This window comes from Lepisma saccharinum, chromosome 13 (assembly GCF_977018435.1).
Source record: "Lepisma saccharinum chromosome 13, izLepSacc3.1, whole genome shotgun sequence".
In the NCBI taxonomy this organism is placed as follows: domain Eukaryota; kingdom Metazoa; phylum Arthropoda; class Insecta; order Zygentoma; family Lepismatidae; genus Lepisma; species Lepisma saccharinum.
Genome location: NC_139241.1, coordinates 9820756 through 9833515, shown reverse-complemented (window position 1 = coordinate 9833515; position 12760 = coordinate 9820756). Strand labels below are relative to the sequence as shown.

Sequence of the window (12760 nt, the reverse complement as noted above, 5' to 3'; positions counted from 1 at the left end):
TCTGCGAGTTTCACGATGCCTTGCCCGAGGATACCCTGTGCAGTGTCATTCTTATTGCAGAGAAAACATTTGTGTATGACGTCAAGAATGAAAGAGTGACTGAACAGTTTTAAATAAATAAAAAAAAAATAGCACACAATAAGAAATGTGGAATTTTATATATATAAGTACAAATTGCAATTAGCAGTTTCCAGAAGTTTAATTTTGCTGTGCCATGCATGCATGTAATCGAGGAAGTGGAAGTAAATTAAAATTGTTTTTTTTTTTCGCATTGCCTATTACTTTTTGTTGCACTCTGGGCAGGCCTTACTAGTTTGGAGGCGATAGTGGCCCCACGGAAGTGTATGGACCCCACATTCAAGAATACACCTCTTGTCGTCGTGTGCATCCAGAGCAACTTTCCTGACAATATTAGTTGTAAGCACATGATCGACGCTTTGGATACGATGCTCTTTTTGTAGAATGGGCGATTTTGTTCTGAGGCACTCGAGGTAATCCTCAAACTTGAGGTGCTCCCGAACCACTTGCCTGCTTACACCCTTTGCCTTTTTTGTTACTGAACCCTCAGCCCGGATCGCATAGGCTTTGGCACGAAGTCCAGCAAACTCCACAATCACATCCCCGTCTTTCTCGTCCTTGAGTTTGCCGGGTATTTTTTTGTTCCGGGGCAGAATTCCATACCGGTTTAGCTGGGGATAGCCCGATGTGTCGAAGAGCTTGACAAGAGCTGGAACTTTGGCCATATCACCATACGCATCGGCCGTGCGAACATGGTACACCAAGCTGTCTGTGTCTGTGTAGAGGAGCGAGATATTGTGGTTGTAGTGTGCACGTAGTATGCCGTAATATGTCTCGAACATGCACAACTTGCTCAGATCCAAAACTGCAGCTCCCACATAGATGGGCTTGTTGAGTAACACCTTGCCCCGGTTCATGTGAATCAGAGACATCTGTTCGTTGTAAATTGTTCGAGACCTGAACAGTGGGCTTGCAACAAGTCGACGACACTGTGTTTTCTTCGTCACCAACCTCACATCAACGCGATTTCGCACATTCTCCATGGTCTTCCCAAATACCGCATTGTTCATTAATTTGAAAAAATCGCGATCAAGTTCCGAAGTGGCATCAGTGCGATGTTTGGTGTTCAGTTCGATGTACGGCTTCAACCATGGAGACTGCCTGAACAAGAGCACGCCGTAAACTGCTTTGACCGAGACCCCTTGCTGCATTAACCACTGGAGGTTCCGGTAGTGTAGCACATAACGCTTTTTGGGCTCCAAGTCCATGACGAGCTTCGGTTGATCCGAGCCAGGTGGGCACTTCAATTCCGGAGCAGGCGAAAGGTCACAGAATGTATCCTGCAGCTTCTCGGGGAAGTCGAGGTCCACCTCGGCAAAAAACCCAAACTCGTCGCACTCTTTTTCGATGTCGAAGTTGGAGGGGTCAGCCCACTCAAACTGTCCTGTTGGGAGTGGCTGCATCATGGAGTGCCCGTAAAGATTATTCACGTCAGTGTACATGATGTAGCTTGATGGTTGGGAGGGGTCGTAACCAGTGGCCATGTGGGGATTGTTGGCGTGTGCGAAGCGTTGCGACACTTGGACCATGCCGCCCCGGATAGCTCTCTCGATGAAAAGCATGATATCATTATCGGTGATAAGTGAAAGTTTAACTTTAGTCAGCAGGAGCATGGCCGACCATGCCAGTCCAGGAAGGCTGTAAAAATATACAGGGTCCAGGTTGTAAATGTTTATCGCAGTCGCCCGAAACGCCTGGAACACATCGGCAAGAAGCGTCACATCAAGCTTCAGGTATGCATCGTGGTAATCACCGAAAGTTCGGCAACCCAACTCGACCCACATAGACTGAGCATGCTTGTACTCCTCGTCGGTAATACCAGAACCTCTCAGCTGGCTGTAGAACTTATCCTGGGGAGGCAGCAACTCTTCTTCGAACTTGGAAGGGTCTGTGACGTATTCGTAGGGGTAGACCCCTTTACGTCTGATGAGTGCGACATCTAAGTTCGGGAAACTTGATGTGGTAATGGCTAGTTGGTCGTCTCTGAGCTTCCCAGCAAGAGCATCGAGGCTTGCCTGGAGGAACCTCAGAGAGTCGAGGAACCGAAGCTCGATGCTCTTGCTTGAGTTGGGGATCGGCACCCACTTGCTGATGCTAATATAACGCTCCTCGTTCTGCGCCAGGACATTGATTCTCGCATTGTCGTACCCTAGATGTGTAACCAAGTGATGGAAATCATATCCCGAGCCATTGTGAAAAAAGACCGGTATGAAGCGCGGGTCCCTGGCTCTCAAGTTACATCTGTTGCACCACGGGCCAATGTAGCTTCCGGTCCCATAATGGTCATGGTGGTGGACCTTTTTGTTATCGTCAGTGAAGACCGAGTTGCAAACAGGACAATTTAGAGCCATTTCGTGCTGATGCTTGTCTTCCGGAGACAGAGGCAGCATGGGCTTGGGGGCCAGCAGCACCTTCCCTATCTTGATGGCTTCCTGTTGCATTCTCTCCAGGAAGTGTTTGACCGGGTCGGGACCGCGATACACATAGGGCTCGGAGGCAATATGTTGGTCTCGCCACACCACAACATAGGAGTAACTCGAGGCCTCGTGGATTTGGAAAGGAATGGTAGAGGATGTTTCGGGGTTGGGCTCGCAGTTAGACAGAGGTTGAAGAAAGGCCTCGAAGTCTGCTACAATATAGGCAGGATGCTTCACCATAGCACTGTGCATGCGAAAGCACTCTACTGCACCAGGTTCGGGCAGGATAATTCGTGCAGGCTCGTTGGTACCACAGTAGAACATGTGGCGAGCTAGCTTCTCAGCAGCAATGTTGGGACCTCTGATGCGCCGGTAATCCTGCTGTTCTCGATTATTAAATGTAGCCAAGCACCTGCGACACACCTCGACGTGGCGACTATCACTGCTCCGTTGGGTCGAAACAAGCCGAGAGAGGGAACGGATAAGGGTGTAATGGTGATGGGTCTCGTTCTTGATGAGCAGGAGGTTGATTTCTCGTACCTCGTTGTTGTTGCTCACGTTGCTCACCCGGATGGGGTGGACCTCATTTTCATTCTCGGTGAGACCGTAAACATTAATGGCTAATTGTAGGCCCAACAAGTCACGAGCACGAACCTCAAACTTGCGAATATGCAAGACTTCTACAGGGTAGGCAATCCCGGCCATTGCATCCTCCAGTTCCGACTCATACTGCGTGTAGTGGTTAACACGGCATGGACTGTTTTTCCAGTGAACAGGGTGCAATGCTGCCAGCACCGACCAGAGGAAGCATTTGGTGTCTTTGTTCTGAATATTGAGAACAGCTTTCCTTGCTTCAACCTCGGGTGGCAGGGCAATATAGCTAGACCCTGCCAGTGGCAGGAACTTGCTAAGCGTCAGACAAAGTTCGTGGGGGTCGCCACACAGCGAACCGCCCGAGCCTTTAGCCTGATGCTCCTCGTGCTTTGCCACAAACTCCTCGACAAACTTGTCGTAGATGCTGTCGAGGTCAGTGATATCTGCCTGATGCAGTGTTTTTGCTTTTGTCGCATGGAAGAATTTATATATTTCATCAGATGGTTTCTTATACTTGCAGCATAGCACAGCATAGAATTTAGTGGAGTATGTAGCCAATGCATCGTTGAGGATGGATATTATCTTAGCTCGCTCGCTCTCCAGAAAACTACGCACATCGCAGAAGCTGTCTGATGTTATGTTAAAGTCTTCTAATAAATGCTCAAATGCAAATTGGTCTGCTTTCTTCGCCAGCTTGACGCGTTTGGCAGGTGGCGATGCATCGAGGGAGGTTACTTCTACCTTTCGCTTGGAAGGTTGCGGTAGAGATGTTCCAGTGCTCTTGCAAGTAAGCTGGTGTCGCTTGAAGTTGGCAATAGATTTATTTTTCCCACACTTAGAGCACAGTTTGGTCGCACATATTCGCTTTCCCGGCACACAAGTACGACAGTGCCTTTGAAAATGTTCACTTGACATAGCAATTTGGCACGTAGGGCAATTTTTTACAGAACGCATAATGCAGAGATTTTTTGGGGGTATGTTATTTAATACCAAATGCTGTGCAATGCAAAATATAATTGCTCACTTTTTTTTTAACTATTTTCTATGACCTTATTTGGGTTTTTTTTCGCCAAATTATATGCTTCTAGTCTCCTATACAATACAATATACGTACAATATTGTCAACAGTATTATATTTGAACAGGTCGCTTGTCACCTAAACACTACAGCTCACAGGTCGGGAAAATCTGACATGAAAGCAGATAATACGTTTATGCCTTATTTATATATAATTTTCACGGGGCGTTCAATATTGTCAACGGTATTATATTTGAGCGCGTCGCTTGTCACCTAAACACTACAGCTCACAGGTCGGGAAAATCTGACATGAAAGCAGATAATACGTTTATGCCTTATTTATATATAATTTTCACGGGGCGTTCAATATTGTCAACGGTATTATATTTGAGCGCGTCACTTGTCACCTAAACACTACAGCTCACAGGTCGGGAAAATCTGACATGAAAGCAGATAATACGTTTATGCCTTATTTATATGTAATTTTCACGGGGCGTACAATATTGTCAACGGTATTATATTTGAGCGCGTCGCTTGTCACCTAAACACTACAGCTCACAGGTCGGGAAAATCTGACATGAAAGCAGATAATACGTTTATGCCTTATTTATATATAATTTTCACGGGGCGTTCAATATTGTCAACGGTATTATATTTGAGCGCGTCACTTGTCACCTAAACACTACAGCTCACAGGTCGGGAAAATCTGACATGAAAGCAGATAATACGTTTATGCCTTATTTATATGTAATTTTCACGGGGCGTACAATATTGTCAACAGTATTATATTTCAGCAGGTCGCTTGTCCCCTAAACACTACAGCTCACAGGTCGGGAAAATCTGACATGAAAGCAGATAATACGCTTATGCCTTATTTATATATAATTTTCACGGGGCGTACAATATTGTCAACAGTATTATATTTTAGCAGGTCGCTTGTCACCTAAACACTACAGCTCACAGGTCGGGAAAATCTGACATGAAAGCAGATAATACGTTTATGCCTTATTTATATATAATTTTCACGGGGCGTACAATATTGTCAACAGTATTATATTTTAGCAGGTCGCTTGTCACCTAAACACTACAGCTCACAGGTCGGGAAAATCTGACATGAAAGCAGATAATACGTTTATGCCTTATTTATATATAATTTTCACGGGGCGTTCAATATTGTTAAGAGCGTCAGTTTTTGTAGAGCTCTCTTTTTCCATCTTTCCTCTATACAGTAAAGTTGTAGAAGACACAATTAGCTAACCTAGCATACAACATACCTTCCTAATTAATATGGATATTGTCACACATTCCTCTTATTTTATACTGTTGTAAATAGAAAAAATTATGTACGGTAAATGTTTTGTACATTATAGGGAAAAAATGCAAAATATCCCCCAATTTTAATTCGATCCACCTCTGAATCGAATTTTTACATATTCTCACGCCACCACATATTGTCCTATTTGCTTCTTTTACTTGCCTTGCTTAATTAACTCTCGCTAATTAGCATTTTTTTGGAAGAAGTCAACTAGAACAACATATAGCGGTATGAGAAATATGCAAATCAAAGAACATTTTAGCAATATATGGGCCCTAGCAATTAGCTTCGTCGACTAAGAGTACTCCTTCAAACATCTTCAGCTAGATCGTATTACTACGCGAGGACGTTTAAAATTTTTGGGTGTTGAAAAAGTTTGACGCTACTTTTTATTTCTATTGTTTGCTAATAAATGGCGCTAATAATACCCCCTCCCCTGCCCTCTCCCCTCTTCTCCTCTGCTGTATGACAAATAGCACAAACATAAAAATCAAGATTTTGGAGAGCAAAACATAAAATTTGCATGCATCTGATATCGAACCGGGAACTTTTATCTTTCGGGGAGTCAACATTATTTTTTTACTCAGTCGTCATATAACATTGAACACACGCAAAGATTCACATGTGCTTTTTATTATTTTGTGTTCGGTAAGTACAAGTATAATCTTACATAAATTATTGTTTAATTTAATAAATTGTAAACTCAAAACCTGCTAAACTAACACTCCTTCTGTATTTCATTAAACTATTGAAAGCGAATGTTGCGTGCATGCGGAAATAACACAGAAAAAAAAACCCGGATGGAAGCAATTTAAAATCACTGGGGCAAGGTCAGTATTACGAGAGCGTAAAAACATGTGCTTCCATTCAACTTCGAAAAATAAGAATGAATGTGTGCATACAGAACACATATGCTTTCTTTTCACAGTTGTAAAATCATATAAATTGTGCATGAAGTAAGTTACGGGAAGGCTCTCTCAATTAGGTACAAGTATTGTACAATTAGGTACAAATTGTTGTACAATTATTTTCCCCAGTTGCCCAGTTGGAGTTGGGGGCATAACACTGGTATTATTTGTAATCACAGTGCTTACTCATGTATTTTGTTTAATATTTTATTTCAAATTCACTGTCAGAAACTAGTGTTACCTACTCTGTTGGTTGTCACCGTCAAGCTTCCAGTATTCGTACAGCGTAAAAAGCTATAACCCCCTCTCAAAATATATACATTGTATACGCCAAGATGCTCAATAGCCTAGCAACACATCATGAAAAAACATGCCAAGAGGACCCAGTTGGTTTATAAGTCAGTGCTGCCAATTCCTATTTGTAGGTTAGCTTAGCCAGTGAAAAATCATATTGTTACGATATAGTAGAATTTTTGTAGAGTGGGTAGGCAACACCGACGAGCATCAAATGATGATTTCAAGCCTCAAATAATAATTTCGAGCCTCAAAAAAAAGAAACATCCAATAAAATTGCCAAATGTAAACAGGGGGCAATAGACCCCCCTCATAAAAGGCTACAGTAAACCCACAGTGTCGCCAACACTAGGCCCCCAACAGTGTTGCCAGACATAAAAAATACATGGACCCCCTCAGGCCCTTTGATGAAAATTTACAATAAAAAACCCAGTAGGTTAACAACACTGTCAATCTACGGTAGTGTTGCCAGATGCAAACAGAAAGCAATAAACCCCCCCCCTCATAAAAGGCTACAGTAAACCCACAGTGTTGCCAACTCTGCCCTCAAAATGTACATCATATAAAGCTACGACGAGCGTCATAATCTTGGTGATTTTTTCGGGTAAGGAGTTGGCAACACATGCCTTACGAGAGAAATCCATTAAGGCGATCGAGCGCCAAATGATGATTCGAGCGCCAATTGATGACTTGGTACCGGGCCACTAGGTCTACTTACACGGATGGGCTTTTCGTCGTAGCCGAGCTCATTGTCAAAATGGTGAAGATCATAATTGCTGAGCCCGTGGAAAAATACCGGCACGAACTTGGCGATTCGAAGCTTCAAATTGCATCTATGGCATAACTGACCGATGTATTGACCCGTTACGTGATTGTGGTGTGCAACTTTTATCATACGGTCATCAAATTTTGACCTGCAATTTGGACAATGTGTTGCGCAAACACACCTCAATTCTTCGCCTTCAGTGACGTCTTTCATGGGTTTCATCCTGAAAAAACCTCACCCCATTCCACCACTTCCTTGACCAGGAATTCCAGGAAGCGTTTCCCAGCCTCGGGTCCTCGGTAAAGAACAGGTTCCTTGCTATCTTCGTCCGCTCCGGCGATCCAGTGCACGTAGTATGCGAAACTGCAAGGTACGTGCTCCTGGTAGGCCGTGGTTGATGATTTCGCCGGGTCGGGGTTGCAGATAGCCATGGGCTTCAAGAACGCTTCGAAGTCCGCAACGATGACAACGGGAACTTCCAGCTGGGCCTTGTGCTTTCTGAAGAAGTGGTAACCCCCAGGGAACACGCACCTGGATGGTTTACGCTGCACGCAATCTCTCAGGTGTACAAGCAGTCTCTCCTTGGCGATTCTTGAACCTCGGTTGTCGAAAGATATCATGCATCGATGACAGATTTCGATGCGACAATTGTGTTTTGTCATTTAGCTTCGGACCAGCTTCGAAAGATCACGGATGAGGAAGTAATGGTGATGTTTCACATTTTTCATCAACAGCAGGTGCACTACATTTTGCTGATCCGAAGCGGTAAAATGGGCACTTTTTTGTTGCTGATTGTATATCCGTACACATTTACCCTGATTGGGATCTTGTTCATTTGTTGATAGGTCTTTTCGAATTTTTCGATTTTTGCCAGCTACACAGGAAATGGAACGCCTTCGAAATATTCATCCAATTCATTCTCATACAGACTGTAATTTCCAACGTGCGCCGCGTTTTTTGTTTTATGATCCAAATGGGCCAAGAGGCACCATTTGAAACACTGGTCGTCGATGTTTTCAATATTAACAACAGCTTTCTTGTTTTCGATCGCCTCCGGGAGCTTCACGTAAATCGATCCCGAAAGAGGCTGGTATTTGCTTACGTTGATGTTGAGGGTGTGTTGTGACAGTCAGATTTACCGTCATTATTATTATTATCATTATTATTCATGTATGTAGCGGTAAAAAGACGTGTTGATTCAAAGTGATGATTGTTTTAATTTGTAAGATTACATATTTGATTTTTGCCAAGCCGACGGGAGGAACGAGACGTTCGCGTGTGTTAAGGGTGAGCACCTCAAGGGTCACGCTATGCGTCTAAAGCTTAGGAAATTCGACTGTAATGACAAACATTTAAATATCTCGGTTTCCAACGGTCAGATTCATGTGAAACTTATACCAGCGCAGCGGCATGTGTACAAGGACGGATGTGTGGAGTTTCGTCACGATCAAGCGACAATTACGGACGCCAGATGAAATCGGTTCTAATTGATCAGTTTGTGGACAGCGATTGCAATTGAGCTATGGGCGACAGCCAGGCGGAAGCTTAATCCGCACAAGTAAACTTCGGACACGGTCCGTCCTAGTTTGGAGACAATAGAGCGTGGTGGAATAACCTCTCCGGAAGCGTCACTCCAACGTCCGCCTAGCGTCCTTTTTGAAAATCCAAATAAAACGAAGGACGTGGTTTTTCGATACACAGTCTTACCGCGATCCTTGTAGCGAGAGCAGCTCCGTGCTACCTCTCCATATACAGTTTTGCCGCGATTCTTGGAACGAGAGCACCTTCGTGCTACCTTTCGTGTACAGTGGACTTTGTTGTGTTGTGCGAACACCAGTGTGTGTGATAGGCAGTAAGTCTACACGAGTGCGCCTACCTCAACCGCTGGGGGAAGTTGAAGCGAAACCGTGTTTCCGTGATTACCTTACGCCATTTATAATTTTTGAGAAACGAGGAACACCGGAAACTATGGCGGGCTAGAGGAAGAAGAGAGATGAGGGCGTTACGTCGATTCGCCCGATATCAGACGAGACTACGCCGATGATGCCTACCCGCCACGGAGAGAGAGAGAGAGAGAGAAAGATGAGCCACGCCGACGATGCCTATCCGCCGCCATGGAGAGAGAGAGAACGTCGAACGCCGCCCTATTGATACGCCGACGATGCCTACCATCCGCCACGTTGACGCCCCGACGACGCCGACGACGCCTACCAGCCGCGACAGAGAGACGTAGAGAGAGATGTTGACGCCCCGACGACGCCGACGACGCCTACAACGACCGCTCAGATGCGACGTCCGAACCGCGCCATACCACGGAGATCCACCGATCCCGAGAGGAAGAGGAGCCGGGGAACTAGGTGTATGAATGCTTTTTGCATCTTCGTCGTCGCGACCAAGGAAACCTTTCGCGTGGATACTATGTGTTTTCAATCGCCCATAAAGACGCCAGGATGCACCCCGGAAGCTGAGAGATGGTAAAGTATTCATCTGTGTGAACCTTAACACGTGACGGCCCGATTGATTTAGAGAACGCCCTTGAAATTCGTCGACATTTTGAAAACGCCCACTCAACTCGAACTTCATACCAAACTCCCGTCGCGCTTGTCATTTGTAATCTATTCGTCTCAGGTCAATTTTTCTTATTCCTTGTGATATTTTATTTATGATCTTAAATTCATTGTTGTTTGTGCTCCTTTGTATTTGTTTAAAGTGCGTACTATTAGAGTAAAGCGCCGCCCGCTTAATTGCATATTCTACTTGAGGTTTGTTCATTTTTGTGTGTCAGCGCTGTGTCGCTGCTAGCTATGTCCGGTCGCATATGTGATTATTTGTTAAAGTATTTGCCTGGTAATGTGAATTGCTCGTCGCGGCGAAGTGTTTAAGCCCCGCCTGCTAGAGAGTATATGTTTGCGCCACTCAACGGAGGTTATTTGTTATGTTTGGAACCACGTGAGGTCTTGTAAAAGGAAAACGTCCGCCCACGTGAATGTAATTGCCGTTGAGACGCCTTCGTTTATACTGGTCAAGTAATGTATGGTCACCGCGCCGACTAGTTTCTTTTTTAAAAACAAAAGGTGAACTTAATTAAGGGCTGGCTAGGATTTAAGTAGCACTGGAGCAAAATCACAAATGACCTGATTAGACAAAAAGTAAGATAAAATTAATTGAGAATGCAATAATTAGGGCTTGTCGTCATAAAACCTGTACATGTCATGTATAATTTCTTGTGTCGATGACCCCATGAGGATTGAATCTGAGAGAGAATGTGAGAGTGCAAGTGTGGGGACCTGTAATAATTCCATTTTTGTTGGTTATGAATAGAATATACTTTTTATTTTCATGTTAATTTTGGGCTATATCATTTTCGTATGCATGTCGCTACCCGTGATTTTCAGGTATGCAGCTAGCCGCTTCCCGGCTACAGGTAAAGAGGTAGTAATTTGAAAGTACATATGTCTTTGTTTTTATTCGATATGGCTTATTACTATGCACTGTTGGTCACCGGTTCCTACACATGAACTTAACCTGGACCGTAACGCTATTTCGCTTGTCCGAGGGAGATTTTTCCGCCTCTATCTAGGTAGTGGTAGCATTTGTTTTCCCGGGCAAGGGAGGGCGTAACAGTGTGCAGTGTTGCAAAGACTGCAACCCGATCCTTTGCCTTGAAACTATTCCTGCTTCCGGACGAGCTCGTCCACCAGCTTGTCGTAAAGCTCGTTTATTCCCGCCTTCTCGCTTTCCAGCAGAAGTTGTTGTTTTGTTCTACTGGAGAACACGTGGTTTTGTTCCGACGGCTGCTTCTAGAAAACGGAATCCAAAACCAGGTTGAATTTGAAGGGGCCCTTGTCGAGAGTGGAATCCAAAATCTTGACCACTTCTTCTTTCTTCTCCTCCAGGAAAACTTTGGCGCTGCAGGGTGAACCCCTATTCTCGCTGTTAAGGCTGTAATTTGCCTACATCTACCTGAAGGCCGTTCTCTTCGGCGCAATGTATTCTGGGTCGCGTGGTTTAGCTGGTTCAGAGATCTTTCTTCTTTTATCCTTGCTCGACTGGTCGTCAGCATCGTTCGGAGACTGTTTTCGCTTTACCCCACTGCGACTCTTCTGACGACAAGCCAAATATTTTGATATTGCAATTTTCCTATATTTGGGGGGAGGTTTGGTGATGCTGGCGGATTCTTTCGACGATCCCGGGCGTTGAACACATCTTTGTTATGGCGACTGAGGTGGGACTTGGTTTGCGGGATATTACAGAGGGGACAGTTGACTTGGGGTTGCTTCGTCTTCGGAACAGAAGATGTAGTGGATGCGTCTTGTGGCTGCACCATTTTCTGCAACAGAGAAAGCCCACTTTTCAAGGATATGTCAATGCAAATGCAATACGCTATTGTATATATTTCGGGGCCATGTACTTGATTTGATTGAGAACAAAATTCGTAAATAAACGTCGAGCCGCCTGAAAACACGGAAATTCTGAAAATTGACTAGCGGGTGAAGAAACTTCGTAGTGATCTGAAGAAGCCTTAGCTTCCAGAAGTTATCATCGTAATATCCGGGCGCTTGGATCTCGTCGAAAGCGCTTTGGGTGAGCTACTTCGGTCTCCGGAAAGAAAGACGCTCTGGAAGCAATATTAAGCGGTCTAACTTCCGTTCAAATCATAATTTTGCACAGCGCACCGAATCGAGATAGGTTGTCCCCGTTCGACGAGCACGCTAGAATATACGTCTTGGACGCCTACAAGCCTTACTAAGAGTTTTTCTTCAGGCGAAGATTTAAAGTGATCCACTTCTCGTTCAACAAAGTACCGCGAGTGTACCTGTATCCCTATCTCCAAATTGCAGACAGCCACAAGAGTGTGAAGTATGCCAGCGCCAACTCGGATTCCATTCAACGGGGAATATACATATCGATGTTCCTTTGGAACCAGATGAAGATAAAATCCCGGAAATTTTCGCCATCGAGGCAGGAGACAGGCTGTACATCGAGAACAAATGACTTCCACGGGCTAAAAATCCGATAACGGTCGTTCTAATGTACGAGACTTTGTTGCAAACTCTGTAATAGTGAAGTTTTGTTGCGTTAAAAAATTAAAGAAATGTGAAATATATCTATCTAACTTGAGAACGAAATATCATGATAAGATTCATTTTGGTAAATTTCCCGACCTCGGAGAAGAAATTAACCTTGCCAATTGACCCAGAGCACCTGATTTCATTAAGAAGCGTATCGTACCCAAGGTATTGGGTAAGAAGTATAAAGTCTTAGCATAGCAGGTAGCAGAGATAGGAATGCTGAATAAGTAATCAGACAAAGGTCGGGTGATTGACTTGGAAGGGTATGTGGCATGAGTGTTGGAATTGTCAGGAGGTGT

The 12760-nt window shown here is 44.4% G+C and overlaps 1 protein-coding gene across 1 annotated transcript in view; it reads right to left on the bottom strand.

The window, feature by feature from the left end:
- Positions 1–11489: 11489 nt before the first annotated feature.
- Positions 11490–12760, bottom strand: part of LOC145996871 (uncharacterized) — a 91273-nt gene continuing 90002 nt past the window's right edge. The window contains exon 4 of the mRNA XM_083133419.1: positions 11490–11719. Within this exon, the coding sequence (XP_082989545.1) occupies positions 11530–11719 (190 nt within the window). The 3' untranslated portion in view covers positions 11490–11529. The remainder of the gene's footprint in view (positions 11720–12760) is intronic.